Here is a 27,299-nt window from a genome sequence, read left to right as displayed (position 1 = left end):
GGGTGCTGATGTGCGCATTGTGTATCTGATGAGGAGTGGAGCCAGGACAAAGGCCAGGTGTTCTGCATCCAGTCTGGTGAGTCCAGTGCTTCCACTGCGTTATCTCAAGACCCTCATCCAAGGCTGTTCCAATCACAAGATGGTTACATACAAAGCTGTCTCTAGCTTTTCCCTCACCCACATCACTAAAATGCTTCCCCATTCATCACTAAAGGAGACACAATTGTGGAAGGCAGTCTTGGATGTGAAGAAGTTTTTGAAGTACCCAAAGACACTGAAAGACATAACCAGCACCTTTCTTCAGCCTTCTGTGGGCTGCCCAGTCTCCAAGAAAACGTGGTCTTGTTGGCAGCCTGTTTGCTTCTGCTGTGGAGAACCTGGACTGTAGCTGTGCTTTGTCTTCTAAGGTCAGCAAGACAATGAGCTGCTTCTCTCCCTACACTGGATTCCAGATGCAGCTCACGTTCCCACCTTTGGCAGACTCCCCCTCTTAGCATTTCTCACATTGTCATATAGGAAAACCTGAGATAACAAGTCACTTAGAGAGAATGACAGGGGAAATTTAAGATAGATCAGGCTGGTTTCGCACTGTTGCTTGGGAAAGAAACAAGAGGAGATAAGGAAGTTTCCCAGAAACCCCCAGGCTTTCGCCCTGCAGAGATTATGGTAGATTATCTAGTCAGGGGTGGGGAGAGCACTTTCCCATAGGGTCTTCCTAGAAGAGACTGGAGGTCTTAAATCAGTTCTGATTATCTCTTCAAACTGTTAGCTGCTTTTTTCAAAATAGCAGTGCCCAATGTTCCTTCCGCTTTGAGGCAGAGAGTGTTGGTATTTCTCTTCTATTTTGATGTTAACCTCTGGGAAAGGACTGTGGTAAAATCCATAATGGCTATTTTAACTCATTTATTGTAAATAACAGCATAGCTTTTTTATCAAAAGTCTTCCCGTGTTTATGATACTAGCTGGGAACATTTACTTTCAGGGTGTCAGAAGATTTTTGTGGTTAAAAGATATTTTTTGTTCTGCTAAAATCCCATCTGTTTTATGAAATTTAAGATTTTTTTTTTTTTGACAGGCAGAGTGGACAGTGAGAGAGAGAGACAGAGAGAAAGGTCTTCCTTTGCCGTTGGTTCACCCTCCAATGGCCGCCGCAGCCGGCGCGCTACGGCCCGCACAACGCACCTATCTGAAGGCAGGAGCCAGGTGCTTCTGCTGGTCTCCCATGGGGTGCAGGGCCCAAGGACTTGGGCCATCCTCCACTGCACTCCCGGACCACAGCAGAGAGCTGGCCTGGAAGAGGGGCAACTGGGCCAGAATCCGGTGCCCCGACCGGGACTAGAACCTGGTGTGCCGGCGCCGCAAGGCGGAAGATTAGCCTACTGAGCCGCGGCACCAGCCTAAGATATATGTTTTGATAAATTTCTAGATCTTTCTTGATCTTCACATTCAATTTCTTAAAATTTTTTTCTCTTGGCCAGCGCCGCGGCTCACTAGGCTAATCCTCCGCCTAGCGGCGCCGGCACACCGGGTTCTAGTCCCGGTCGGGGCGCCGGATTCTGTCCCGGTTGCCCCTCTTCCAGGCCAGCTCTCTGCTGTGGCCAGGGAGTGCAGTGGAGGATGGCCCAGGTGCTTGGGCCCTGCACCCCATGGGAGACCAGAAAAAGCACCTGGCTCCTGGCTCCTGCCATCGGATCAGTGCGGTGCGCCGGCCACAGCGCGCCGGCCGCGGCGGCCATTGGAGGGTGAACCAACGGCAAAGGAAGACCTTTCTCTCTGTCTCTCTCTCTCACTGTCCACTCTGCCTGTCAAAAATAAAAAAAAAATTTTTTTTTTCTCTTTTTGTTGTTTATTAAGATGCTGTTTACATGCAATAGAATTCAACAGTTTTTAGGTATACATTGTGTTCAGTTTTGATGGTTGTGTACACTTATGTATCCACCACTAAGGTCAAGATGGAAAACAGTCCCTTTGCCCTGAAAAGTTTCTGTCCCTTTGCTCTCTGTCCCCAGACTCAACTGCCAACTACAGGTCTTCTTAATAATGCTACAGCTTTCCTTTTTCTAGAATTTCATGTACTTAAGGCAATATTGTGTGTTTTTATTTCTTTGACTTAACATGATGTTTTTGAAATTTGTCTATGTTTTGTTAATTTTTCATTCCTTATTGTTGCATATCTGTGATACGGCTGCCCCGCAGTTTGCTTATCCACACACCAGTTGCTATACATGTGGGTGCTCCCAAGTTTGGGTTACTGTGAATGATACTGTTATGAACATCTGTGTGTACATTAGTTTGTGGACATGTGTTTTCACTTCCCTAGGAATACAGTTGCTGGATTGTATAAGTGTATGTTTAATATTAAAGGGCACTGCCATCTTATTTTACAAAGTAGCTGTACCATTTTGCATTTTCATCATGAATGCATGAGAGTTCCCATTGTTCCATATGCTTATAGACACTTGGTATTGTCAGTCATAGCATTAGCCATTCTGGTGGGTGTATAGTGGAATCTTCTGGTTTTGATTTGCATTTCTTCAGTGATTGGTAATGTTAAACATCATTTCATGTGCTTAGTGTCCACTTGCGTGTCTTTTTTTTTTTTTTTTAATTATTTTATTTGAAAGGCAGAGTTACAGAGAGGAAGAAGCAGAGAGAGAGAGAGAGAGAGAGAGGTCTTCCATCCGCTAATTCACTCTCCAGCTGGCCATAACAGCCAGAGCTTCATCAGTTTGAAGCCAGGAGACAAGTGCTTCCGGGTCTCCCACACAGATAGAAGCCCAAGGACTTGGGCCAGCTTCTATTGCTTTCCCAGGCCATAGCATAGAACTGTTCCAGAAGTGGAGCAGCTGGGACTTGAACTGTCACCCATATGGGATGCCGGCACTGTAGACAGCAGCTTTACCCGCTACGCCACAGTGCCGGCCCCTCTATTTTTTTTTTTAAGATTTATTTATTTTTTTTGAAAGTTGGAGTTACAGATAGAGGCAGAGATTTTCCATCCACTGATTTACTCCCCAAATGGCTGTGATGGCCCATGCTGGGCCAGGCCAAAGCCAGGAGCCAGAATCTTCTTCCAGTTCTCCCATATGGGTGACAGGGATCCAAATACTTGGGCCATCTTCTGCTGCTTTTCCCAGGCCATTAGCAGAGGCTGGTTCAAACTGCAGCAGCTAGGACTCACCAGCACCCATGTGGGATGCCACCGTGTTGCAGGTGGTAGCTGTATCCTCTATGCCAGAATGCCGGCCCTGCTTATCTTCTTTTGTAAGGTGCTTGTTCAGATCTTTTACCCATTTTTCTCCATTGAGTTATTTGTCTTCTAATTGAGTCGAAAGAATTCTTTATATAAGCCATTTATTGGACATGTTTTATAAAAATTTTATACCAGTCTGTGGCCTTGCTCTCTGTTCCCTTTTGATATCTTTCAAAGAGTAAAATTTTAAAATCTTGGTTAATTCATTATAATTTAAGAGATGGTATTTACTTCCTTCCCCTGAAGTATAGACTGTCTTTTGTGATCCACTTATAATGAATAGAATATTACAAAAAAATGACAGCATGACTCCCAAGCGTGGGTCATAGTCATAAAAGGCATAACTGCTTCTGTTTTGCTCCTTTTTGGATCATTTGCACTTGGGGAAGCTACCCTGTGGAGAGGTCCACATGGCCAGGAACTGTGGCCTCCTGCCCAAGGATCAGCACCAATTTTCCAAGTATGATTTTGAGCCTCTCTAGAAGCTTATCCTCCAGCCCCAGACAGGTCTTCAGATGAATGCTGGCATCTTGACTGCAGCTTCATGAAAGACCTTGAACCTAGCCATTCCACTAAACTACTCCCCAATGCTTAACTCACAGAAACTGTGTGGATAGTAAATGGTTATTGTGTTAAACTCCTGAGTTTTAGTTAATTTGTTGCTCAGTAATTGAAAGTTAATACAGCCATTTTAACAATATTGAGTCTTCAGTCCATGAACATGGTATGTCTGTATGTTGACTTGTATTTAGCTCTTTAATTCCCCTTTGGGACCAGCGCGTGGTGTAGCGGGTAAAGACTGCCACCTGCAGTGCCAGTTCGAGTCCTGGCTGCTCCGCTTCTGATCCGGCTCTCTGCTATGGCCTGGGAGAACAATGGAGGATGACCCAAGTCCTTGGACCCCTGCACCCATGTGGGAGACCTGGAGGAATCTCCTGGCTCCTGGCTTTGGATCGGCTCAGCTCTGGCCATTGTGGTCAATTGGGGAGTGGACCAGCCAGATGGAGGACCTCTCTCTCTCTCTCTCTCTCTCTCTCTGCCTCTCCTCTCTCTGTGTAACTCTTTCTAATAAATAAATAAATCTTTTAAAAAATTCCCCTTTGGAGTTTTAAAATTTTCAACATATAGGCCTTGTACATCTTTCATTTAATGTATTCGTAAGTAATTCTGTTTTTTTGAAGATTTATAAATTAAATTGTTTTTATAACTTTTCCCAGTTGTTTGTAACAACAAATAACTAACAAGTATATACAAATACAATCAATTTTAGTGTATTGCCATTACTTCTCGCAGTTTTGCTTCATTTTTTTCTTATAGTTTTTCTGTGGATTTCTAGGGAATTTTCTAAATTTGTGATGATGTGATTTGTTTATATGCTTTCCTTTCTTTCCTGTCTATACCTTTTGTTTCTCTTGCCTTACTACACTAGCTATGACTTCTAGTACAACGTTCAGTAAAAGTACTGAATGGGATGTTCCCGGCTTTAGATGGAAGACATTGAGTCTGTCGCCCTTGAGTCTATGTCTATAAGTCCGTAAATCTTTTTATAGCTTCACATTCATTTTATTGTTTTCAGCATAAGCTCATGTTTCTCTGAGTTTTTACTTTGTTGAACCAGTTTATGAAAATGGATGTAATTTTTTAAAGGGTCTTCTTGTTAGAAGGGAAGTTAAAATATGTTTGCAGTTAAGCATCTAATTAAGACTCTGTGTGCTTAGAGTCACTAATTACCTCCCAGTGTGTGTTCGTCCTAGAAACAGAAACTTTGTTTTATTTCAGGCAGTCAGCTCTCCAACTCAAAGGTCACATTTCCCAGCCTCCCTTGCATCTTAGACATTGGACAAGGTCCTGGCAGCCTGGCCAGGAAGCTGTGAACACTGTGCGGGGACTTCTGGGAAGGCTTCCTAAGTAGCCTTTGGTGCTTTAGTCTTTCCTTACTTGCTTCTTCCTGCTACCTAATGCAGTTAAGATGGTTGAAGCCCTTCTAACAGGAGAGAGAAATGCCCTATTTAAGCCTCTGTTGTTTGAGGTTTTGTACTTGGCTCAGTTGACTCAATCCTCCTAATATATGAATTTTTAAAAAGGAAAACTAAGAACCCCTTTCTAAGATGATTTTTATGGGTTGGGCATTGTGGCACAGTAGGTTAAACTGTCCCTTGGGATGCATGCATCCATGTTGGAGTGCCTGAGTTCAAGTCCTACCTCTGCTTCCAGTCCAGCTTCCTGCTCATGAGCTTGTAGGCAGCAGAGGATGGCTCAAGTACTTGAGTTCCTGCCAACCATGTGGGAGACCATGGTGAAATTCCTGGCTCCTGGCTTCAGCCTTCCCCAGCCCTGCCATTGTGGAATTTGGGGAATGAACCAATGGCTGAAAGATCTCTCTGTTCCTATCTCCCTCCCTCTCTTGTCACTCTCCCTTTCAAATAAATAAGCAAAAATGAACTTTTTTTTAAAGGGCCATTTGTTACAACAAATCCCAATCAGTCTAATTCTGATCCTCTTCCAAATTAGTTTCCCAAAGAACCAAAAGGATATTCAGGGTATTTTTGTTCGTTTGTTTTTTGTTGAATGCCTCCAAGTCTTTAGGTTAATGTCATTCTGTTACAGGAGAAATTGCAGAGTTCTTGTCTTCCCGCAAGAAAGAATTCAGGCGTGAGACAGAGTAGTGGGAGGTAAAATAGCAAGGTTTATTAGGGAAGGGACATCCGTAGGATGGATGGGCACCCCTCCAGATAGAGCCTGAGAGACTGGGTGGGGGGGGGGGAGGAGCGAGGTTACATGATTGAGTGGAGAGATTACACCTGACCAGGCCAGGCAGGCAGCTCAGCAGAGAGGCAGAGGGCTGAGCGAGCGGTCTGGTTGGGGGGGGGAGGGGGGGTGTTTAAGGAGATGGGTCTCTTTCTTCACACATCTCCTCCTGAAACAAAGGATTTTATGGCTGTAAATACTAAGAAGCTCCTATCTGAGTTTTTCCTTGAAGGTATCAGACAGGAGGAAGCCTAGCTGGCGCCATCCTGGGTTCAGAGGAAGGGTGAGCAGGACCCCCTAGAGAATGGGGATCCAGAGCAGGGTGTTTGAAATGCAGATACTGGGCTGCATCTGGGAGTTTGTGGAAGATTTGTCAGGCAGAAGGGGCAGGGATCTCCGCCTGGCAGGTTATCAGGTAGAAGGGGGCAGGGCAGGATGCGAACACTGGGCTGCCCCTGAAGCATTATCGGGATAACTTTGAGATGTAGGTGCATATGCTGGATGTAGAAGTCTTCTCTGGAGGCCTTTGTCACACACACATAAACTCATACCTAACTTCCTGCCTAACAATTCCATTCCCTCATGGAAAGATGGAAGAGCATTCAATAGGCATCATTTTCCACTGTAAGGGTAAATCAATAGGACTCTTGCAGTAACTGCCAAAGCCACGAGGTTCTGTCTTGAAAAGAACGTTTTCAGAATTAATCACAAATGACCAAAATAACTTCAGGCATCCCTAATTTGCATGTGTATTCTTTGGGTAATACATTAAGGAATTTCCAAAATTCCCTCTTTCTTTAGCATTTTCAGTGTAGAGGAAGGAATAGGAAAATGTAAGGTCCTTTAGGGCAGTTCCAGTGCTCCAGTGTTAAGAGTGCAGCCTGGCACATAACAGTGTTCAGTAAATATTTGTTGAATGAATAAATGAGGCCTCTGTGAGTCTGGTTTCCTGGGGCCTTGAGTGCACACAAAGTCTGTTAACTGGGGTCCAGATGCAAAGGCGCATTTGTCCCTTTGGCTTGTCCCTGCCATGCAAAGGCAGTGCCATTCCTGCGTCTCAGTAGAAGGGAGGCTTCTTGAACGTCATCGGCCATCGGGACTCTGGCAAAGCAGCTGGGTGGGTTTTTGTTCAGCCACAGTTGGCTGGAGAAGATCAGCACCTGGGTGTCATCGCCAGGTCGTGGTTTCTCACCTTGGCCTGTCTTGGTTTCGGGCTTGTACTAAATAAGGCCAGAGGACAGTGGAGGTTACTCTCTGTAATCGAGTGCTTCACATGTTTTCCACACAGACGATTAAATTCTTTATTCCTTTTTCTTTATTCGTTCGTGATTCCCTTCCAAAAAAGGCTAATGAAAAATCTGAGTGTGTGACTGATGTCCGTGGATTTTAGTGGCCTGAAAAAGAATGAGTTCCTGTTGTTTTTGGTGGGACTTGCTAGGTAATCACTTCGCCCCACTGTTGGCCCCTGGGGAGCTTCTCCCCTTAACCTGGAGCCATGGCCTAAACCTGGAGTAGACATGGGCCGGAACGTCCTCTGGTTGCCTGACCGTCCTCTGGTTGCCTGACCTCTGTGTCCCTCTCCTAGCTGGGGTTCCTGCTTCCTGGCCCAAGTGTTCCGGTACTTCTAGCTGTCCAGCTGGTCCTCTGGTATATACACCCTGTGTTTCCTTTTGCCTTATCTGATCTTCTACTGCTTCCATCTCTATCAGTGGCCCCTCAGTTTGATCTTGGGCTTCCCCAGCCCAAAGGGCCTCCCCACCCCTTCCTTTGTCTCCCTGGGCCTGTTGACATGCAAATCCAAGCATGCAGTCTGTCTTTAAAGCCTATTTTTAACAAGCTCTATGAGTTTCAAGAAAACTGTCTCGTTAGAAGGGTTTCTGAGATAATGAAAATTAAAGTTAAAATTAATATGCAAATATTAATATAGTGATTATATTAATCAAAATTTTTGGTAGTGATTAGGTAAAAGTTAATGTAGTTACTTTTATACAAAGCTTTTATTTAATAAATATAAATTTCATAAGTACAAATTTTGGATTATAGCGGTTCTTCCCCCCCCATACCTGCCCTCCCACCCCCAAACTGTCCCACCTCCTACTCCCTCTCCCATCCCATTCTTCATTAAGATTCATTTTTAATTATCTTTATATACAGAAGACCAACTCCATACTAAGTAAAGATTTCAACAGTTAATGCAGTTATTCTTATCTTATCTCATCATAGTCTAGGGTGGTATATAGTTATCAAATATTTGTAGGAAACTTGGGCTCTTTGTATTTTAATCATTTGTGAATATCTGAAGCATTTTTAAAAAGGACTTTTTTTATTTGAGATCATCTTGGGGTGCCAGAGGCATGTGGGGAAGTATGAATATGGGACCCAGAAAAGTGTGTCTAGTGGCAACTTTTTTAAAGGGTCTAAGGCAGGGACCAGCGCTGTGGCGCAATGAGTTAAAGCTCTGGCCTAAAGTGCCGGCATCCCATATGGGTGCTGGAACAGTCCTAGCTGCTCCACTTCTGATCCAGCTCTCTACTATGGCCTGGGAAAGCAGTGGAACATGGCCCAAGTCCTTGGGCCCCTGCACCCATGTGGGAGACCTGGAAGAAGTTCCTGGCTCCTGGCTTCAGATTGGCTCAGCTCCAGCCATTGCAGCCATTTGGGGAGTGAACCAGCAGGTGGAAGACCTCTCTCTCTGTCTCTACCTTTCTCTGTAACTCTGTCTTTCAAATAAATAAAGATAAACCTTTTTAAAAATTAAAAAACAAAAAGGTCTAAGGTGTAAGATCATCACAAAACACACCAAACACCAGAGTAAGGGAAAGAGTTTATTGGGGAAAACCCAGCAGGCTGGAGGGAAGGGGCAAGGAAGGAAGGGAGAGGAGAGTGTAAGAAAGACAGAGATGGAGGTCAGGAGGTGGAGAGGGAGAGAGAGAGAGAGAGGAGCAAGCAGAGGAGAGCGAGCAGCAGGGGAGCAAGAGAGGAGAGCCTGTGTTCAGGAACAGGTCCTTTTAAAACTTCGCGGAAGGGCAGGCAGAGCAGGAGCAGCTATCCCATTAGGATGAGGGTGAGCTTGACACTGGTGGTTGGGCCCTGTAGCCACCTGGCTTCCGGCAATGGCAGTGGGCGCTAGAGCCTAGGGTGGTGTCAGGGTGTAGATCGCGCCATAGATAAAGCTGCACCATTTTCCTAACATAAGACAATATATTATTGTGGAGTACCTACCCGTTGACTATTCACCCAATAAATACTTAGAGTGTTTGCTGTAGGCACACAGGCTGCGGTAGTGATAGGATAGAAATTGAAACATGGGAGCACCAAAGGCGTGTTTCATCCCTGCCAGGATTTGCACTATTGTGTTGGTTTACTACCAGGCATGATTTCCTGGTTATTCATAGGATGCTCCACTGAGATGGAAAACACAGTTCTGTGAGTGTGTACCTAATAGTGAAGGTACTGATAGGCATGGGCAGGAGAGTGAGGATCTTTGACCTCTGTCAGTTCCTCTCTTCCCACATGGAAATGTAGAACCCCTCCTAAATTGTGAACTCCCTGAGTACAGGCAACACCTACACATTGTCATGATTTTTTCTCTTAACTTCTCAGTTTGTTAATCTGCTGGTTTTATAAGGTATGTAGGTATGCTGCGTAAGACAAAAGTAGCACAGTGGGTAGGGAAGATGCTAGCATGACTATGTTGTACTTGAATGAATTTCAGTATTAACTCAGCAAATTGTGATAAATTAAGATGCAGATTGTAATTCCTAGGGCAAATTTGAGGGGAAAATGATATATAGCCAATAAATAAGTAAATTGTAAAAATGAGATACTAAAAAACATTTGGAGTTAACACAAAAGAATATGGGAAAAGAACAACTACAGGTGTGGCAACTAGCAACCAAATAGCACGATCCGACTTTGACCCAGTCGTGACCAGATGCACATGTTGGGTAGAAGTTAGAAATTAGCATCTGTGTGTGTGAAGGGCCTGAGGAAAACAAAAATTTCTTCAAAAAGGAATGTAGCAGCCTTGGAAGCAGTCCAGTGTTGAATACTACAGAGTCCACCCATTCCCCAGGAACTTTACAGGTGGTTCCAGCCTTCCCTCAGGGAATCCTCCCTGCCCAGGGCCAGGTGGGCTCCCCAGGCTGGTAACGCTGGGAATAAAGCCTGGGGAGGAATTTCACCTAGTTCACACTCAGCAAACCCTTTGTCCTGAAGAAGAGGGAGGAAGGAAGGAGAAATGCTGGAAGAAATGGATCCTATTCCCTTATAGACTGCACGCTCAGCTCTCGGCTCCTTCCTGAGACACCTGCCTGGCCGGCCAAGTGTATTCTGTTCATTAAACCATGTAACCTTGCTTTCCCCAGTCTGAATGCCCAGGCAGAGGTGCCCATCTGTTCTGATAGACACCCTACTCCGTAAAACCTTGCTACTTTGCTTACCACTACTCTCTCGCATGTGTGCATCTGAATTCTTTCTTCCTTGAAGACAAGAAGCCATTCCACTCATCTTTGCATAAATACATTAAGTGGCTAGCTAAACACTGCTGTCCAAAGGCTGACATTGTCTTATTGGACTTGAAAGAAAGATATGTTATCTACAAGACACAGTTTCAATACAATGACACAAAAAAGATTAGAAGGCGAGAGAGGAAGACAGAGGCATCATTGCCTCAGGGAGCATAAGAAAGCTGAGATGGCCTGTCAGTATTGCAGGAGCAGACTCCTGTGCGTGAGTTTGTTAGCATGAAAGAGTCCATTTTCACATGAACTGGGGAAATGGGTAAATAAAAATATTTTTCTTTCCTTGATTCTAATGTCATAGTTCTAGTTTGATTTTGTCATACTTTAATATCATTTTCCTGTCTTCAGCTAAATCCAGGTAATTCTGCTATTACACATCCTATTTTCTGTTTTCCTTCTTACCAAATCTTCAGAAAGGGGATTTCTGCTCCTTGCTTACAATTCATTATGCATTTTACCATATTTACTTCATATATCCCTTTGTTTAAAAAATGTGTGTGTTATAGATAGTGCTCCCCAAGTCCCCCTTCCATGTCACCCACTGTAGAAGAAACTCATTGGAGAGAAATCATGGGGTTCTTGTGTTCACACAACAAAGAATTCAGGTGTGAGAGAGCAAGGTAGCAAGGTATCAAGGTTTTAGTGGGGACAGGGCATCTGTCAGAATGGAGGGGATAGAGCATGCCCAGTCACTTAGGCTAGGGGAAAACAAGATCACATGGTTGAATGGAGAGAATACACCTGGCAGGCCTGGTGGGCAGCTCAGTGGAGAGCTGAGAGAGCGGAGCTCACATTCTTTGTTCAGACTCCAGGTTTTTGAGCGAGTGTCTCTTTACCTCCTCCCCCTTCTCCTCCAGGATGAAGGGTTTGCTCAGTATAAATTAGGAAATTCCTTCTCTGGTTTGGGGAGCCCTGTGTGAGGGGGGCAAAGGAGCTTCCCTCTAGGGCATCTGTGAAGGTTTTATTGCCCATGTTATCAGGCTAGGTAACCCATTTGGTCCTGGAAAGAGAGAGTTCTCCCAGGAGCTTTCCTTGGGGGAAAGGCTGGGACCACTTGTAAAGTTATCAGGGTCGGGGTGGGACTTTGGAGTGTAGATGCTGGGCTTGTGTAGATACGGGTGTCCTATAAGACCCTCTCACACACATAGGCTAATTTCTAACTTCCTACCTAACACAACTGCTTTCTGTGATCCTGTACTAACTACGTATGAATGTGTCCAATAACAGCGGATGTTCACAGAAGGATAAGTTCAATATATGATACCTTTTGTGCATAATCTCATTCAGCTTTAAACACACTGATACATATCCATCAGGTGTGCAAGGGTATGTCAGAATGTTCATGGAAAACAGAATTAAAAGATAATTTTGGGATGGGCCTTTGGCCTAGCAGTTAGGCCGCCAGTTAAGACAGTCATGTCCCACACATGAGTATCTGGTAGGAATTTGTAACTCTGTGGCCTCAGAAGCCTGTTCACTCCAGGGTTCTATAAAAATGGCCTCTCAGTGATATCAGGAGGTTCCTTTAAACTCTACAGCAGAGAGGAACATTGCCAAACAGAAGAAAGAGCAGTGAGTCCCCAAAGTCTCTGGGCCTCTGCCTCACTGTTTGTAAACTACAGAAACTGAACTAAGTGGTCTCCACGCTCATTGCTGGGAAAAAATCTGTGAGGGACAGCAGTCGTTTACCCTAGCAGTTAAGATGTCCACGTCCCAAATCGGAGTGCCCAATTTCAGTTCCCATTTTGACTGCTGACTCCAGCTTCCTGCCGTCACAAACCCTGGAAGGCGGCGGCTCAAGTAATTGAGTTCCTGAGACACACATGGGAAACCTCTTGCCTCTGCTTTGGCCCCAGCCAGGTCCCAACCTTTGCAGGCATTTGAGTAGTAAACCAGCAGATGGAAGCTCCCTTTCTTTCTCTCTCTCTCTCTCTCTCTCCCTCTCTCTCTCTCTCTCCTCTCTCTCTCTCTCTCTCCTATTTGTGTGTGTCTCTCATTGAAAAAAAGATCAACTTTGCCTAGTATTTTTCATAATACATGTTTTACATGAATTTTTGGAGACCTCCTCATGTTTGTTTGAAGGGCTGGATGATACTATGTTTTGTGGATAACCCACTGTTCAGCTTAGTCTCTACTGGAAATGCGCAGAATCAAAGCACACTCAGCTCTGCCATTAATTGCCAGCCGGTTCTGCAGGGGCTGGGTGGAGGTGCTGAACCACTCACCTCCTCGGCCTCACCAAATGTGAATGATAGCATACGCTCTGCTTTTTACCAGCTGTTAGATGAATATTCTTTTCAGGTGGCAGTTCCCTAAGAGCAGGTGAGGATAGCATCTTTTCTTTTGCTAGCCATTTGGATTTCTTCTGAAATGGCCTTTTCATGAGCTTTTGGTTTGGAGTAATTGTCTTTTTCTTACAAAATTCTGAATGTTGCCTGTGTTGCAGCCATAGATTCTAATCTGTGATCCTGAGTTCTTCTCCGGGCTCTTTCCTGCCTTCTCACTTCATTGTGGCATTCTGTAGCTTTTAAATGATAAACTAGCTAAGTGTAAGTTTTCTTCTATAGTTTGTGCTTTGTGTTTCTTATTTAAGAATCCTTCTTCCTTCCAAAAAGGTGTTCCTCTATATTTTGTGCAGAAAGATTCACAGTTTTATGAATTATATTTGTGTGTTTATCCAGTGGAAGTTTATGTGTGGTGTCGGGAATGGGGACCTATTTTGTCATCATCTTAGGTTGTGGCTGGTGCACCCCCCATAACACACCCCCCCACACACCTCTGCCCACACCTCACCAGTGTGCTTTTTCCCAAGCACCCTTGCAGTCAGAAGTCTGTTTCTAGTGTCCTCCTCTCCTGGTCTCTGTGAGTAACCCTATGAAAGGAGCTTACTGTTGAATTACCCAAATTTCAGAGCGTGTCTTCAATCTCAGAGGCCTCATTATGCGCCCTGACATTACCACAGCTGTTCTGGATCCTTGGTTTCTTTATTGTCTTCACTGCTTTTATTGTGATATAGAACACATTCCATCATGCACTTGCCATATAAGACCACAGAATCATGTGGCCTTGCCCTGCCCAGGCAACCACAGGGACTTGAAATTCAGTAAATGAATAGCAGGTTAATTTCTTAGTTGATCATTTCAAATGGCCCATGAATGATGTTATAAAAATCCAAATTGCGAACAGACTCCACCCCAAGATGGTGGCCCCCATGGCCCACCACATGCTACCTACCTGATTAATAGAGTGATGTATAGTACATCATGTTTTTATTATGTTAGTTTGTTATTTTCATCTCTGAGCGGGATTTTATGATGTTGGTCTGTTATTTTCGCCTCTGTGCAGGATTTTATTATGTTAGTTTGATATTTTCGCTTCTGAGCGGATTTTAACAGTCTGGAATGGTGTTTCTCAGACTGGGTGGTTTATATTCCTTGGTCCTACAGAGAGACTGTAAAGCTGTATAGCTCTGCATGCATTCCTACGGACTTACTTCTAAGGTCTTCACAGGTGAATGCGAAAGACATGCCTGATTATTCCTAACTTGACTTCTGGAAGTAACTGACCATATAGGGGACACAGATGTTGGCCATGACCGAGACTGCTCCAGCTCACAAAGCAAATTTGTTAGATAGGTTAGACAGAGACTTCCAGACCCTGGATAGGCAGGGCCTGCACTACACCCCTCATAAGCAGGAAGCAGTTACAGAAGAGATGATTCTATGTCCATCAACTCCCCTTAGGATTAAGGGGATGGGGTCTCTGAGGGAGGAATGAAGTAGACAGGCATACAGGTTAAAATTGACTAGGTTTGTGAGCTCGAAGGCCATGCCTTCACCATGCCTTCACCATGCCCTTGTGTGACCTCATGCCCCTACCTGTTAATTACCCACTCCTCTTTGAGTGGTGTGTCTGGCCATTTCCTCCTTTCTCTTCTTTTCCCTGGCCTCTTGCCAGTAGGGTGCTGGCTGTAGCCCTGCGACTCCAGGGTGCATTCGCCTTTGGGCCAACCTGCCCTATGCTTCCTGGCCTAGATGCTCTTCCACGTGGCTGGTTCCTGGTAGTCAATATGAACCTAGATTTACCCCCCTCTGTCTTAGATAAAGCCCTCCCTCTCCTATGCATCTTTTACACTAAATAAAAACTTAAAATGTAAAAAAATAAATAAATAAAATCCAAATGGCATTGACAGAGAAAAGGTTCCCAACCCTGAATCTTAAACCATAAATGCTTTGATGGCCACACAAATCCCTGTTAAGTAAATACCCATAAATCCACCACAGCTCCAGCCCAGGCCCACCGGCCCGGAGCCCTTGGTGTCCTGCCTTCCTTTGTTCCAGAGCTGCTCCCAGCGCGGGGCTGTCACCGGTGTGCTTTGCTTCCCTGGTTTCCCACGTGGTGTGTGCCGCAGTCCAGGCCTGAAGGAATCAGAATCACAGCATGCGCCGCCTTCTACATCCAGCCCCTTTCTGCCAGCGTGCGCTTTAACAGTGAAACCTTGAATACCCCGTAGAAATACGAGAACCAGCATTTGTGTTTCCACAAGACACCTTGTTAAGCTTTTATTTTAAAATATGTTGAGGTGAAAATTGGCACCTTATCCACTTTGAATCTTCCCAATCCTGGATGTGATTCCTTTCTTATTAACTGGGTTGGTTTTGTAAGAAGTGTTCCTTATTATATTCTTTAAGCGTTCTCTCTCAAGGCCTTACATATTTTTTGTTGGATTTATTCCAAGTATCTTACAGTTTCTGCTGCAGTTATCTGCTAGTGGTTAATTGTTTTTGCTTTCCAAGCCATCTGTATTTTATCTCTGGTTGCTATTAAGGATTTCTTTCTTTTGTTGCACTACAGTGGGTCTAGATGTAATTTTCATTTTATTAACCTTCTTGGGACTTTTGCATTTTCAAAAAGAATATAAAGATTTATATTCTTGGGTGCCAGCATTGTGCTGACGTGGGTAAAGCTACAACTTGCTGCACTGGCATCCCATACCAGTACCAGTTCAAGTCCCAGCTGCTCTACTTCTTATCCAGTTCCCTGCTAAAGGCCTGGGAAAGCAGTGGAAGATGGCCCTGCTTGGGCCCCTGCACCCACGTGGGAGACCCAGAAGAAGCTCCTGGCTCCTGGCTCCTGGCTTAGGCCTGGCCTGGCCCTGGCTGTTGTAGCCACTTGGGGAGTGAGCCTGTGAATAGTAGATCTCCCTATCTGTCCTTCTCTCTCTTTCTCTGTAACTCTGCCTTTCAATTAAATGAATCTTTTTAAAATATATATATATATATATATTCTTTATTAATTCTGGAAAATTCTGAGCCGTCATATCTAAGTGTGGTCCCTTTCTGCCCCACATTCCCTCTGTCTTCTGCTGGAGCTCCCCTGAGGTGTGCTTAGAATCTGTGCAGACTCTACTGAGCAGCCATCCCTTTGTGCCTGCTGTGCTCAAGAGCCCCTGCCCCAGCGGGCATTTTCCTTCTCTCTGCAGAGGAGAAGGAGGGTAGATGGGAGGCTGTGCTCACTGTGGGAGGAATCAGGGTGCTTCTTACAGGGAGTGAAGTAACTGTCCACTTCCCTCCTGCCTTCCTTGTCCTTCACCTGTGTCCACGGGCCCCTAACAGGCTTTGGGTTTACCCTTTCTGTCTGTACAGTGATGGATCACCTGTCAGCAGCAGGCTTTCCACTTGGTGGTGTTCAGGATTACAGATGCTCCCTGATTTCACCAGATGGGAGCTTGCCTCTGGCTTCATTTTTTCATTGTTGCTTTGTACCATTTTTGAGAGAACCACAAGCCCTCCACCATTCAGTGTTTAGCCTATGGCATCCAGGTGGTCTTTGTTCCTACACTACACCAAAAGCATTGCCATTGAGGCATCTCCAGTGCTCACTTCTGTGTGTCGCACTTAGCTGTCTCCTGTGCCGGCATAGCTACCCAGTCCCATCTCCAAGCCCTCTTCTCGTCACTTCAGTGGTACAGAATCCTTGTTTCCCTTCTCTTTCCTGGCAACCTCGTTTCAGATTTCCTTTGCTGATATCCCCTACTCTGTGTATTCGCAAAGTATTACTGCGCTTCTGGGTTCACCCCTTAGTCCCATTGCATGCCGGGGGATATCCAGGGAGTCTGAAATCCTCACCTCTGCTTAACTTGTCCCTGGAGCTCTGGATTCGTAGATCCAACCGCCCACTTGGTAGCACCGCTGAGACGTGTAGTAAGTGCCTCCAAGCTCATTCCTGCCTGGGCTCTCGCTGTGTTCTCTGCCTGACATGTTCTTCCCAGTTTGAGTCACTGGCACCCTGTAGTCACACTGACATCCCATGATCACTCCAGCACTCGTAGTCTCACCAGTACCCTGTAGTCACTCTGACAGCCCGTAGTCACTCCAGTACCCTGAAATCACACTGACAAACCATGTCACACTGACACCCTGTAGTCACACCTGCACTCCATAGTCACACCAGCACCCTGTAGTCACCCTGACAGCCCTTGTCACACTGGCACCCTGTAGTCACCCTGACAGCCCTTGTCACACCGGCACCCTGTAGTCACCCTGACAGCCGTGTCACACCGGCACCCTGTAGTCACCCTGACAGCCCTTGTCACACCGGCACCCTGTAGTCACCCTGACAGCCGTGTCACACCAGCACCCTGTAGTCACCCTGACAGCCCGTGTCACACTGGCACCCTGTAGTCACCCTGTAGTCACCCTGACAGCCCGTGTCACACCGGCACCTGTAGTGACACTGGCACCCCATCATCCTTAAGATTTTCACCAAGGACTTCCCTTACCACCTGACCTAGAATAGGTCTCTCTTCCAAGCCACTCTGTGTCCTTCTTAGAACTTATCTGAAATCATCTTAAATATTCACTTATGTCTTTATGGGGACCACTTTCCTTTTTTTTTTTTTTTAAGATTTATTTTATTTGAAAGAGTTACAGAGAGAGAAGGAAACACATAAAGAAAGAGATTTTCCACCCACTGGTTCACTCCCCAAATGACCTGGCTTCAGCCAGGAGCCAAGAGCTTCTTCTGGGTCTTCCATATGGGGTCAGGAGCCCAAGGACTTGGGCAATCATCCACTGCTATCCTGGGTGCATTAGCAGGGAGCTGGATCAGAAGTGGGGCAGCCAGGACTCAAACTGGCACCCATATGGGATATTGGCACTGCAGACCATGCTGTAACCCTCTGTGCCACAGCACTAGCCCACCACTATTATTTTAAAAAAATTTATTTAAGGGACAGAGAACTCAAGCTCCTATTCACTGGTTCATTTCCCCAAATTCCTACAAAACCTAGGACTGGGCCAAGGCCAAAACTAGGAGTCAGGAACTCAACCCAGGTATCCTACCCAGGTGACAGGAGCTCAGTTTCCTGAGACATCACCACTGCCTCCCAGGGCCTCCATTTGCAAGGATCTGGACTTAGGAGCCTGAGATGTGTATTGAACTGGTGCGGTCCAATGAGAGTCTTTCGTCACTAGACCAAACACCCACCCTAACCACTGTTACTCCAGTAAGATCTTGTTTATCCTGTCTTTCATATAGTTTGATACAGAAGCTCAATAAATCTTTGCCTAATTAACAAATTTTATTATTTAAAAAAAGTTACTTTTCTCATTAGAAAGTTACCAAATACTCTGATTTGTGTGACGAACTCCTTATCCTAAGAGTCAAATTCTCAGAATCAAGGGTTTATTTTACGTAGGAATAGCCAGTCATTTTGATATATAAACCATAGGAGTCTTAAGAGTTTTCTTACTACAAATAACTTAAAGATGATAAATGGATTAAAAAGAATTGTTAGGGGATTGGACCTGTGGCATAGCGGGTACAGCCTCTGTCTGAGGTGCCAGTTGAGAACTGGCTGCTTCCAATCCCGCGTCCTGCTATTGTGCCTAGGAAAGCAGAGGAAGATGGCCCTGCCCAGGTCCTTGGGCCCTCACACCATGTGGGAGACACGGAGGAAAGTCCTGGCTCCTGGCTTTGGCCTGGCCTAGCCAGGTTATTGTGGTCATTTGGGGAGTGAACCAGTGGATGGAAGATCTCTCTCTCTCTTCCTTCTCTGTAACACTGCCTTTCAAATAAATAACTCTTTAAAAAGAAAAAAAAGTTGTTAGTTGTTAACTAATACTGATGTGGAATTAAAAATCTGGAAAAATTGGGTGAGAGGCATAGCCTGCATCCTGCATCAGAGTGCCTGAGTCTGGGTCTGAGCTCCATGCCCGACTCTAGCCCCCTGCCGATGCCCACACTGGGAGGCAGCAGATGATAGGTCAAGTGGTTTAAGTACCTGCCACCCTGGAGGGACACCCAGATTGAGTGTTCTCAGCCCCAGCCCAGCCCTGGCTGCTATGAACATTTGAGGGGTGAACTGGCTTATGGGAGATATGTCTCTCTCTGTGTATCTCTGCCTTTTAAATAAATAAAAAACCTAAACTTGGAAAAATCAATATTTGGGAAATTGATTAAAACACCATATAAGTAAAAGCCAAGGCTTTAAGTTGTCTTTATTTCCTGGTAAGTTTATTAAGTGACAGGTCAGCTCCTCAGCCAGCGTCTCTCTGCTGGCCGTCTGCCGTGTGGTCACCACGGTGAGTACGGGGGGAAATTGATTTGTGAAGACTGCTTGTACTTAGTGTTTTGTCACTTCACGTGTTAAGCCCTAGGATATCGCCGTCTCCTGCTATAGTGCAAACCAGTCATTTCCCTGAGTGAAGAGAGCATTCTGTTGATTTGTCTGCCATGTATTCTAGAGCTTTCACCTAACACTGCTAAAACTAAGGCAAAAATGCCCCCCAGACCATTTGGTAGTTACCGAGTTCTGTGTTAAGTATCGTCTTTAAAATTGTCTTACATTTAGAAAATCCAGTTGTACTCTTTCTTTTAGGTTTCCGGAATGTGCTATGATAGCAAAATGCTCCAAGTTCACCAGGTGCTCCGTGTCCCCAGCTGGATGGCAAAGTTCTTTTCTAGGACACTTGAGCCCATCTTCTCGTCTTCAGAACCCACCAGCGAAGCTAGGATTGGGATGGGAGCCACCGTGGACATCCAGAGACAGCAAAGAATGGAGCTGCTGGATCGGCAGCTGATGCTCTCCCAGTTCGCACAAGTGAGGCAACAGAGGCAGCAGCAGGTAAAACAAGAATGATGCTTAAAGTGGTTTCCGCGCCCGTGGTCTCGGTAGTTCTCCTCTGTCACTGTGCGTGCGATAGAAACTGCTGTTCATTCCTGTGCACCGTGAGAGGGTCTGGGACACGCTTCCCCAGACACAGGAGCTCTCTCACGGCTGCTAGTCTTTGTTTTTCTACAAGGTGAGAAAACAAAGTGTGGCTGAAAGAATGGCCCAACTGGACACTGGTTCCACTTACAGTAGATGAGCATCGTTTCTTAGAGAAACACCAACCTAGTTAGCAAGACAGGGCATTTATCTGTTTTCTCAATCTTAGAAAAGCCACAGAGTCTTCCTGTGAAAAAGTGCGAATCATGTGCTCTGGATAAAGAACAAATATAAAACCTGGTGATTTTCCTCGTCTGAGATGAAGAGAACATGAAGGTGTTCAAGGGAGCAGCCAATGAGTGAATGAAGTCGCTGCTGTGTTCCCTTGGCTTTGGCATCAGTGACGGGGCTGCCGCACACCTGTCCTCAGACACCATGGCGGGTGTGTGTGTGCGCGCGCCTGCACTGGGGCTGAAACCTCAGCCAGTCTCCACGGGTGCTTCTGTGACCCAGCACCCTTGCTCTCCATGCTTCGGCTCCATCTTCTTACCCTCAGGGCCAGGAGGAGACAGAACAGCTCTCTCTTGCTGTGCCCCTGTCTTCTGCCAGCACGGCTATAGGAGGTGGGCTGTGGGGCGCTCAGTGGCCTGGAGAAGCAGAGTCCGATGTCCCTGGAGTCCCTTTGGAGGAACAGGCCCCAGAGTTTAGGTCTGGGCTGGGAAGACGGGCCCCTTATCAAAGAGTCTGTGTCTACAGGAGAAAGAGAAGCAAAGCTATTCCCTAAGGAGGCCCTGGAATTTGAGGCCCCTGGAACATCCCGTAGACACCCATGGCATCCTTGAGGATGGAGGACAGATGTCTCTCTCCTGGGTAGCAGGGGCTGGGGTTATTGACGATGGCGTGGGCCCTGTAGAGATGACAGCGGAAAGCTGGGAACTGGATGAGCTCTCTAAGAGAAGAGCTGCGCCCCAGGTGCACCCCGGCCATTGGGGAAGCCCTGTGCTGAGCAGCAGAAGGTAGATCCTGTGGGGAGGCCGAGGGAAGAAGGAAAGGGCCGAAGGGTGTGGCCCGGTGTCCCTGGCAGAAGGGGACCAGCAGGGCCTGGCTGCGGATTCCTCTTGGCCCCTGGCTGTCGCCTCCCCTCCCCCAGGAGTGGATTGCTCTGGAACGAGGCTCTTCCCTGGGAAGGGAGAGTGACTTCCCTGGGTTTTGTGGCTTGCTGTGCGGAAAAGGAGTCCCGTTCCTGTGAGCTGCCTCGGATGGGAGGACTCGTGGTTTTCGTGACCTGCTTCTGGTGCTCGTGAGACAGAGGGGCAGGGGGGCAGGACACAGCCAGGGAGACTGCCTCTGAGGCCCTCCCGGAGTGTCCTGCAGTTCAAAGTACTCAGCACGCCGGGGGCCCGACTCGGGGTGTCATGATCTGAGCCTGGCACTCTTCCCGGGACAGCTGTTCTATTGGTTGGGGCCATCCCCTATAGCCTCCTTAACCTTCAATGCCACCTGAAGCCACTCTTCAGTGGCAGTCACATTGCAGGGTTAGGACTTCACTTAGGAATTGAGGGAGGCACGATTCAGTCCTTTGTGAGCTAAAAGGGCCCGGGATGGCCGACGTGGCACAAAGTGGCTGTTTGTTGCGGCAGGTGGTGGCATCGTGGGGTTCAGCATGGTCTCGGTTGGTGACACGTGGATGTTCCTCAGTGCAGGCGCTTGATTGGGTTGGGTGAGTACAGCCTGTGCCTGGCCTCCACCCCTGCCACCAGGGCCACTCTGTTCAGGTGCCCGTAATGGCATGGCCGCTGATGGCCCCAGATCATGCTGTCTGCCCTCCATTTGGTGCCTCTGCTGTGGGGGTGCGTGTGGCAGGTGTTAATCTGCAAAACAAAGCCATCACACTGCGTGCTCCTCTAGCTGCCCCTGACCATGCCCCAGGTCCCGGCGTGTTACCACTGCATGCGTAACCTTTCTCTTCTCCCACATGCTCTTTTCCAACAGCCAGGCTTGACCATTCTCCTCCTTGGCCGCTTGGTCAGCAGGGACAGGAAGTGTGAGCCGGGGAGGTTGTGAGCCCGGTGTGCAGCTTGACTTTGGCACACCGTGTCCTCTGGCCCTGCTTATGCCGACCCCCAGTGCCCCGCCTCCATCGATGGTGGCTTTTGCCTGGGCCCCTGCCCTGCTAGCAGGTGTGTCCCCTGCTGTCCCCATGTTCTTTGTGTCTCCTGCACAAGCACCTTGTGATCCAGAGGCAGTGTTTGGCGAGTATCTGCTTCTCACCCAGCCCTATTCGGGCACTTGTGGTTCTCTCGGTGTGACTGGCTGTGAACACCACAGCGTGGGTCGCTGCTGCCTTGGTGCGGCTCCACCCGCCGCCCTCAGGCTCCTCCACTTTCTGACGGTGGTCTAACCCCCGGGGCCGAAGTGCTGGGCAGGACACCCACCCCGGGCTCTGCCCGAGCTTGTGTTGGGTGGCCTGCTGAACAGCCGAGAGCCCGCGGCTGCTCTGTCCCTGAGCCTTCGCATCTCTCCGATACCCGGACACTTGCACACCCGAGCCTCCTGCTGACCTCCCTCGCGGGGCCGTGTTCAACCTTTTGTCTTGCACACGGGATAACTTGCTACGCAGAGAACTCCTCTGTGCAGCTGCTGTGTGTTCGTGCGTGCGTGCGTGAGAACTGTGTCTGGCTCAGTCGGGCTGGAATGTGATGCCAGTGAGGAAAAGCCAGCTTGCGGTTATTTGTCAGCTGATAAGTACTCAGTGCTCAGTGTACGCCGGGCAGAGGACCAGACCCTGCGGGACAGCTGGGAAAAGCTGCCAGGACAGAGTTTGGGTCCTGTCTCCCGCAGAGTGAGAGTTCCACTGTTTACCACCACCACGCGTTGTGCCGTCACATACTAGGTACTGGGCATGTATCATGTCCGTTACTCCCAGGACGGGCTTGAGAAATGCACTTTTCCTGTCCAATTCCTGCGTCTTGGGTGCTTGCTTGCCAGGGCTATGCAGCTGCCAAGGGGAGATCCAGATGGGGACTGCCGGGCCTCTGTCCAGATCCTGCTTCGTGCCGCCTGCAGCACGGAGAGCTCCCTGGTGATGGCTTTTTCCCTTTTTCACGTTGGCTGACAGGAAACTCAGTGCCAGGCTTAAGATTTCATCAAGTAAGCTGTTAGACCCAAACTTAACACTTCTGTTTCCATCGTCTTCTCTGCATTTCAAGAATATCTTTTGCTTGTTTTAATGTCCTTGTATCTTTTATCGTAGGCAATAAAATTGTGTTACTGCAGTTAAAATGGATATTATTTGTTTAAAAACTTTTGGCTTTCAGATGATTCTGATAAAACTCAGTTTATTAGGTCAGAAAGCCATTCAGTTACTAACGACTGCACATTAAAAATGATCTTTCTGCCATCTTTGATTTCAGGTGTTCCAGGTAACACTAAAGTCTTATTTCCATGTATTCTTTTAGATTTCTCTCGCCTGTGTCGGTCATCTTGTGTTGCCATCCGGCAGCTGCTCGGCTGTCACTGTCACTGTCACTGTCCCCACTGCCCTTGAAAAGCTCTGACAAGACTGGGGTGTCCTCCATGGGCACGAAAGAGGGGAGCGTCATGTCCTTCCCCTGGACGCGTTCAGGAAATCAGGCAGCAGCACTTGAGAGAGATGTCCCAGGACAATGAGATGCTCGCTGCAGTGCCCAGGCAGTAGGAATCCCAGAAGGGAGTCCTGGGTGCGGCCTGACACCCACCAGGAAGGCTGGGTGCAGAGGAGCAGCCCCTCCTCCCAGGGGTTGGGAGGTGGGAGTGGGTTGGGGGAGGCCCTGAGACCCTACGAGGGCAGGATGTGCAGAAACTTGGTCAGATGCACAGAGAGAAAGGAGACAGCACGCAGCGACTGGAGGTGAAGAGTTTGGTTTTGACGCTGGAGGCTGAAGGAGTGGCTGGACACTCTAACAGTGGCCGGACGGTTCCCTCCGAAACTCTCCTCGTGCTTCCCTGTGTACAGTGGGTGGGAGAGGAGCCGAGTGGAAGAGGACTTCAGAGTTCGTGCATGAGAAATTTGAATTCAGAGAGAAGTCTGTATAGGTGCAAAAACAGATTTTGAAATCCATGCAGGGTTCTTTTCCAAATGTAAGTTTCTTCACGACCTGTTTGAAGGCCTCACATATACATGAATTTCAAAATTATTTTGTGCCAAAATAAAAATCTTTTAATTCCTTTTTCCGTGAACTTTGTGGAACACCCTCAGCCGGTAGAAGGTAGCTTTGCAAATCCAGCTCTCAAACGGGAGAATCCCTTAGCCAGGGTGATTCCAGTCTTTTTCCTCTGTGCACCCGTGAAACGTTGCCCGGGCTTCCACGTCACCTGCTGAGCTTTCCACCCTGGCTCCTCAGCAGGTGAGCCCAGTCCATGGTCCTTGGCGCTGTGCTACAGCTGCTCACCCCGGGTCTGTGAGCTGCACCTTCCCCTCTCCCTGGCCGCGAGCTGGGCATCTCTATGGAATGTTCCACAGGCACTCGCAGGGTCCTGTTGCTCTCCTAAATGTGCTCCTCTTCCTCATTCCCTTCCTTCTAGAAATGCACCCATCTGCCCAGAGGCCCGAACCTGAGCCCTGCTGTCCCCGCCCCCTGGAGAGCCTGCCACGCCCTCCCTGCTCTGCAGCCCCTGCTGGCCCTGTGTCTGTAGCAGCCTCTTCTTGATGTCCCCGTCGCAGACCCCATCAGCTTCCTCGGGGTTGAGCTCTGGGAAAACACAGACCTGGTGCTTTCCCTCTGGCCGCAGTCCGTCCTCGTCCTCGCCCTCGGCTGACCAGCGCTTTCAGAGCAGTTCCTACAAAAGGCCCTGACTGCTCTGTAGCTGGGCTCCTCTCTGTAGCCCTGCGCAAGCCCTTAGGCACTCAGCCAGGCTGTGTGTGTAATTTGTTTCACACTTTCTTGCCTTCACATCTGCCCCGTCTCTGCCTAAAATAAACTTCCCCTGCACCAACTTCTGCACCCCACACCCTGCACCCACACCTTTCTTGTGTGCCTGACTCCTGTTCACTCTTCTGTTCCCCTGGCAAACACCTCCTCCTCCGGGCAACCTCCCCGCGGGATACTGGGTGCACCCTGCGGGTCTCCCGTGGCGCTCAGCAGCCCAGCTCCCACCGTCGATTTACCGCCCTGTCTGCTCTGCGGGTCCTGGGATGGCAGAGACCTCTCTGTGTGCGATACTGAGGGCGCCTGCCGCAGTGAGAACTCAGGCGGAAGCCGGGTAACCAAGTAGCAGCTGTGTGCAGTGAGCAGTCACAGATCCGAGTCGTGGCTCGGGCCTCCTGGAGACAGTGAGAAGTCAGGGCTGGCAAATCCCGGGACCTGCTCTGGGAGCACCAGTGGAAAGCCAGCTACTAAAGGCCAGCTGAGACCCAGGCTGAGACCCAGGCTTAGAGGGCGTGAGGAAGGAAAAGGGAGAAACCCCAGCAGTTGAGGAGGATCCCAGGAAGGCTCCATGACCAGGGAGTGAGAAGAGTGGTCGTTTCTGGAGCAGTGAGGTTGAACAGATTCAGAGTCAGATGCCACCAGATCCGGCCCCCACACTGCAGGCATTCCCTAGTGGGGAAGGGAGAGGGGTGGTGGGCTGGGCCGCTGCCTGGCCACAGGCACAGAGGAGCCAATGGCCTCGTCCTGGGACACCCCTGTGCAAGGCACACCTGCCCTTGTCCAAGTGACTTTTCCTGCTCAGAAAGATAAGAGCTTACGCTGCTGGCACCATTGACCCCCCCCCCCGCCCCCCAGCTGTGCGGCAGCCACACAGCACCCGGCTCTGGGGGACCGGGAGCAGCCCTGGCCATGCAAGCCTTGCTGCTCCTGCACCTCGGGCCCTGCGTGCCGCAGGGCTGGGGTCTGACAGTAACCTTCACTGTTGCCAAGTGCACTTTGCCCTCTCCCACATCTTCCTGGACACTTCCACAAGTCACTGGCATCCAGAAGCTGCCACTGGGCTTGTGACGGTGACAGCTGGGTTTCCCACATTGTATTACTGTCACCGGAGAAATTGCAGAGTTCTTGTCTTCGCGCAAGAAAGAATTCAGGCGTGAGACAGAGAGTAGTGGGAGGTAAACTAGCAAGGTTTATTAGGGAAGGGACATCCGTAAGGATGGATGGGCACTTCTCTAGACAGAGCCTGAGAGACTGGGGGGTGGGGGGGTGGGGGTTACATGGTTGAGTGGAGAGATTACACCTGGCCAGACCAGGCGGGCGGCTCAGTAGAGAGGCAGAGGGCTGAGCACGCAGTCTGGTTGAGGCCGGGGGGGGGGGGGGGGGGGGGGCGGGGTTTAAGGAGATGGGTCTTTGTCTTCACACATCTCCTCCTGAAACAAATGATTTTATGGCTGTAAATACTAAGAAGCTCCTATCTGAGTTTTCCCTTGACGGTATCAGACAGGAGGAAACCTAGCTGGCACCATCCTGGGTTCAGAGGAAGGATGAGCAGGACCCCCTAGAGAATGGGGATCCCAGAGCAGGGTGTTTGAAATGCAGATACTGGGCTGCATCTGGGAGACTGTGGAAGATTTGTCAGGCAGAAGGGGCGGGCATCTCCACCTGGCAGGGTATCAGGTAGAAGGGGGCAGGGCAGGATGCGAATACCGGGCTGCCCCTGAGACATTGTCAGCAGATGCATATGCTGGACATAGATGTCTTCTCTTTAGGCCTTTCTGTCACACACACATAAGCTCATAACTGACTTCCTGCCTAACATTACTATAAGCTGCAACTGCTTCTCTCTCTCTCTTTCTCTCTCTCTCTCTCTCTCTCTCTCTCTCTTAATTTTTTTTTATTTGACAGAGACAGAGAGAAAGTCTTCCTTTTGTTGGTTCACCCCCCAGATGGCCGCTACAGCTGGCACGCTGCACCGATCCGAAGCTAGAAGCCAGGTGCTTCCTCCTGGTCTCCCATGCAGGTGCAGGGCCCAAGCACTTGGGCTATCCTCCACTGCACTCCCGAGCCACAGCAGAGAGCTGGACTGGAAGAGGGGCAGCCGGGACAGAATCCGCCGCCCATATGGGATGCTGGCGCCTCAGGCAGAGGATTAACCAAGTGAGCCACGGCGCCAGCCCCACGACTGCCTCTCATCTCTCCATGCCCACAGTGGCCCCATCCTATTGTGAATCCCTCGGGGGACAACATGTCAGCCCCACACCGACTCTGCTCTCATGCCCTCTGCCTCCCTCACCACGCCGTCCCCTAACAGGTGTCAGCTCCACCCTGGGTGGCATCTCACAGTCACTGCTGCTTGCAGCGGTGGGTCATGTTCTTGCTGCTAGGGCCGTTATATAACTTGTCCCAGGTTTGTGTCTTACTCGTGCCCAGTCATCAGTGAGCTCTTACAGGAGAGGCTCTGTGTGTCTTCTTTCTTCCTGTCTCTTGGCTCTGACGGAGGACGCTGCCCTGCGGGAGTGGATAGGACCCTGCCCCCCCTTCCATGGGCAGATGGTGAGGCACAGGGGCCAACACAGCTGTGGAGACAGCAGGCAGCTGCCTTTGCCCGAGATCCTGCTGTCCATAGGGGTCTTACACCACAGTAATGCGAACCACTG

At 48.5% G+C, this 27,299-nt stretch overlaps 1 protein-coding gene across 3 annotated transcripts in view; it reads left to right on the top strand.

The window, feature by feature from the left end:
• UBAC2 (UBA domain containing 2) overlaps positions 1-27,299 on the top strand; it is a 191,779-nt gene that overhangs the window by 134,227 nt on the left and 30,253 nt on the right. For all 3 annotated transcript variants that reach the window (XM_008260139.4, XM_017343571.3, XM_070048670.1), the window contains one exon: positions 19,406-19,651. In XM_008260139.4, the coding sequence (XP_008258361.2) occupies positions 19,406-19,651 (246 nt within the window). The remainder of the gene's footprint in view (positions 1-19,405; positions 19,652-27,299) is intronic.

This window comes from Oryctolagus cuniculus, chromosome 9 (assembly GCF_964237555.1).
Source record: "Oryctolagus cuniculus chromosome 9, mOryCun1.1, whole genome shotgun sequence".
Taxonomy (NCBI): Eukaryota; Metazoa; Chordata; class Mammalia; order Lagomorpha; family Leporidae; genus Oryctolagus; species Oryctolagus cuniculus.
Note: the sequence above shows the minus strand (reverse complement) of the source record. Positions and strands in the feature narration are given on the sequence as shown.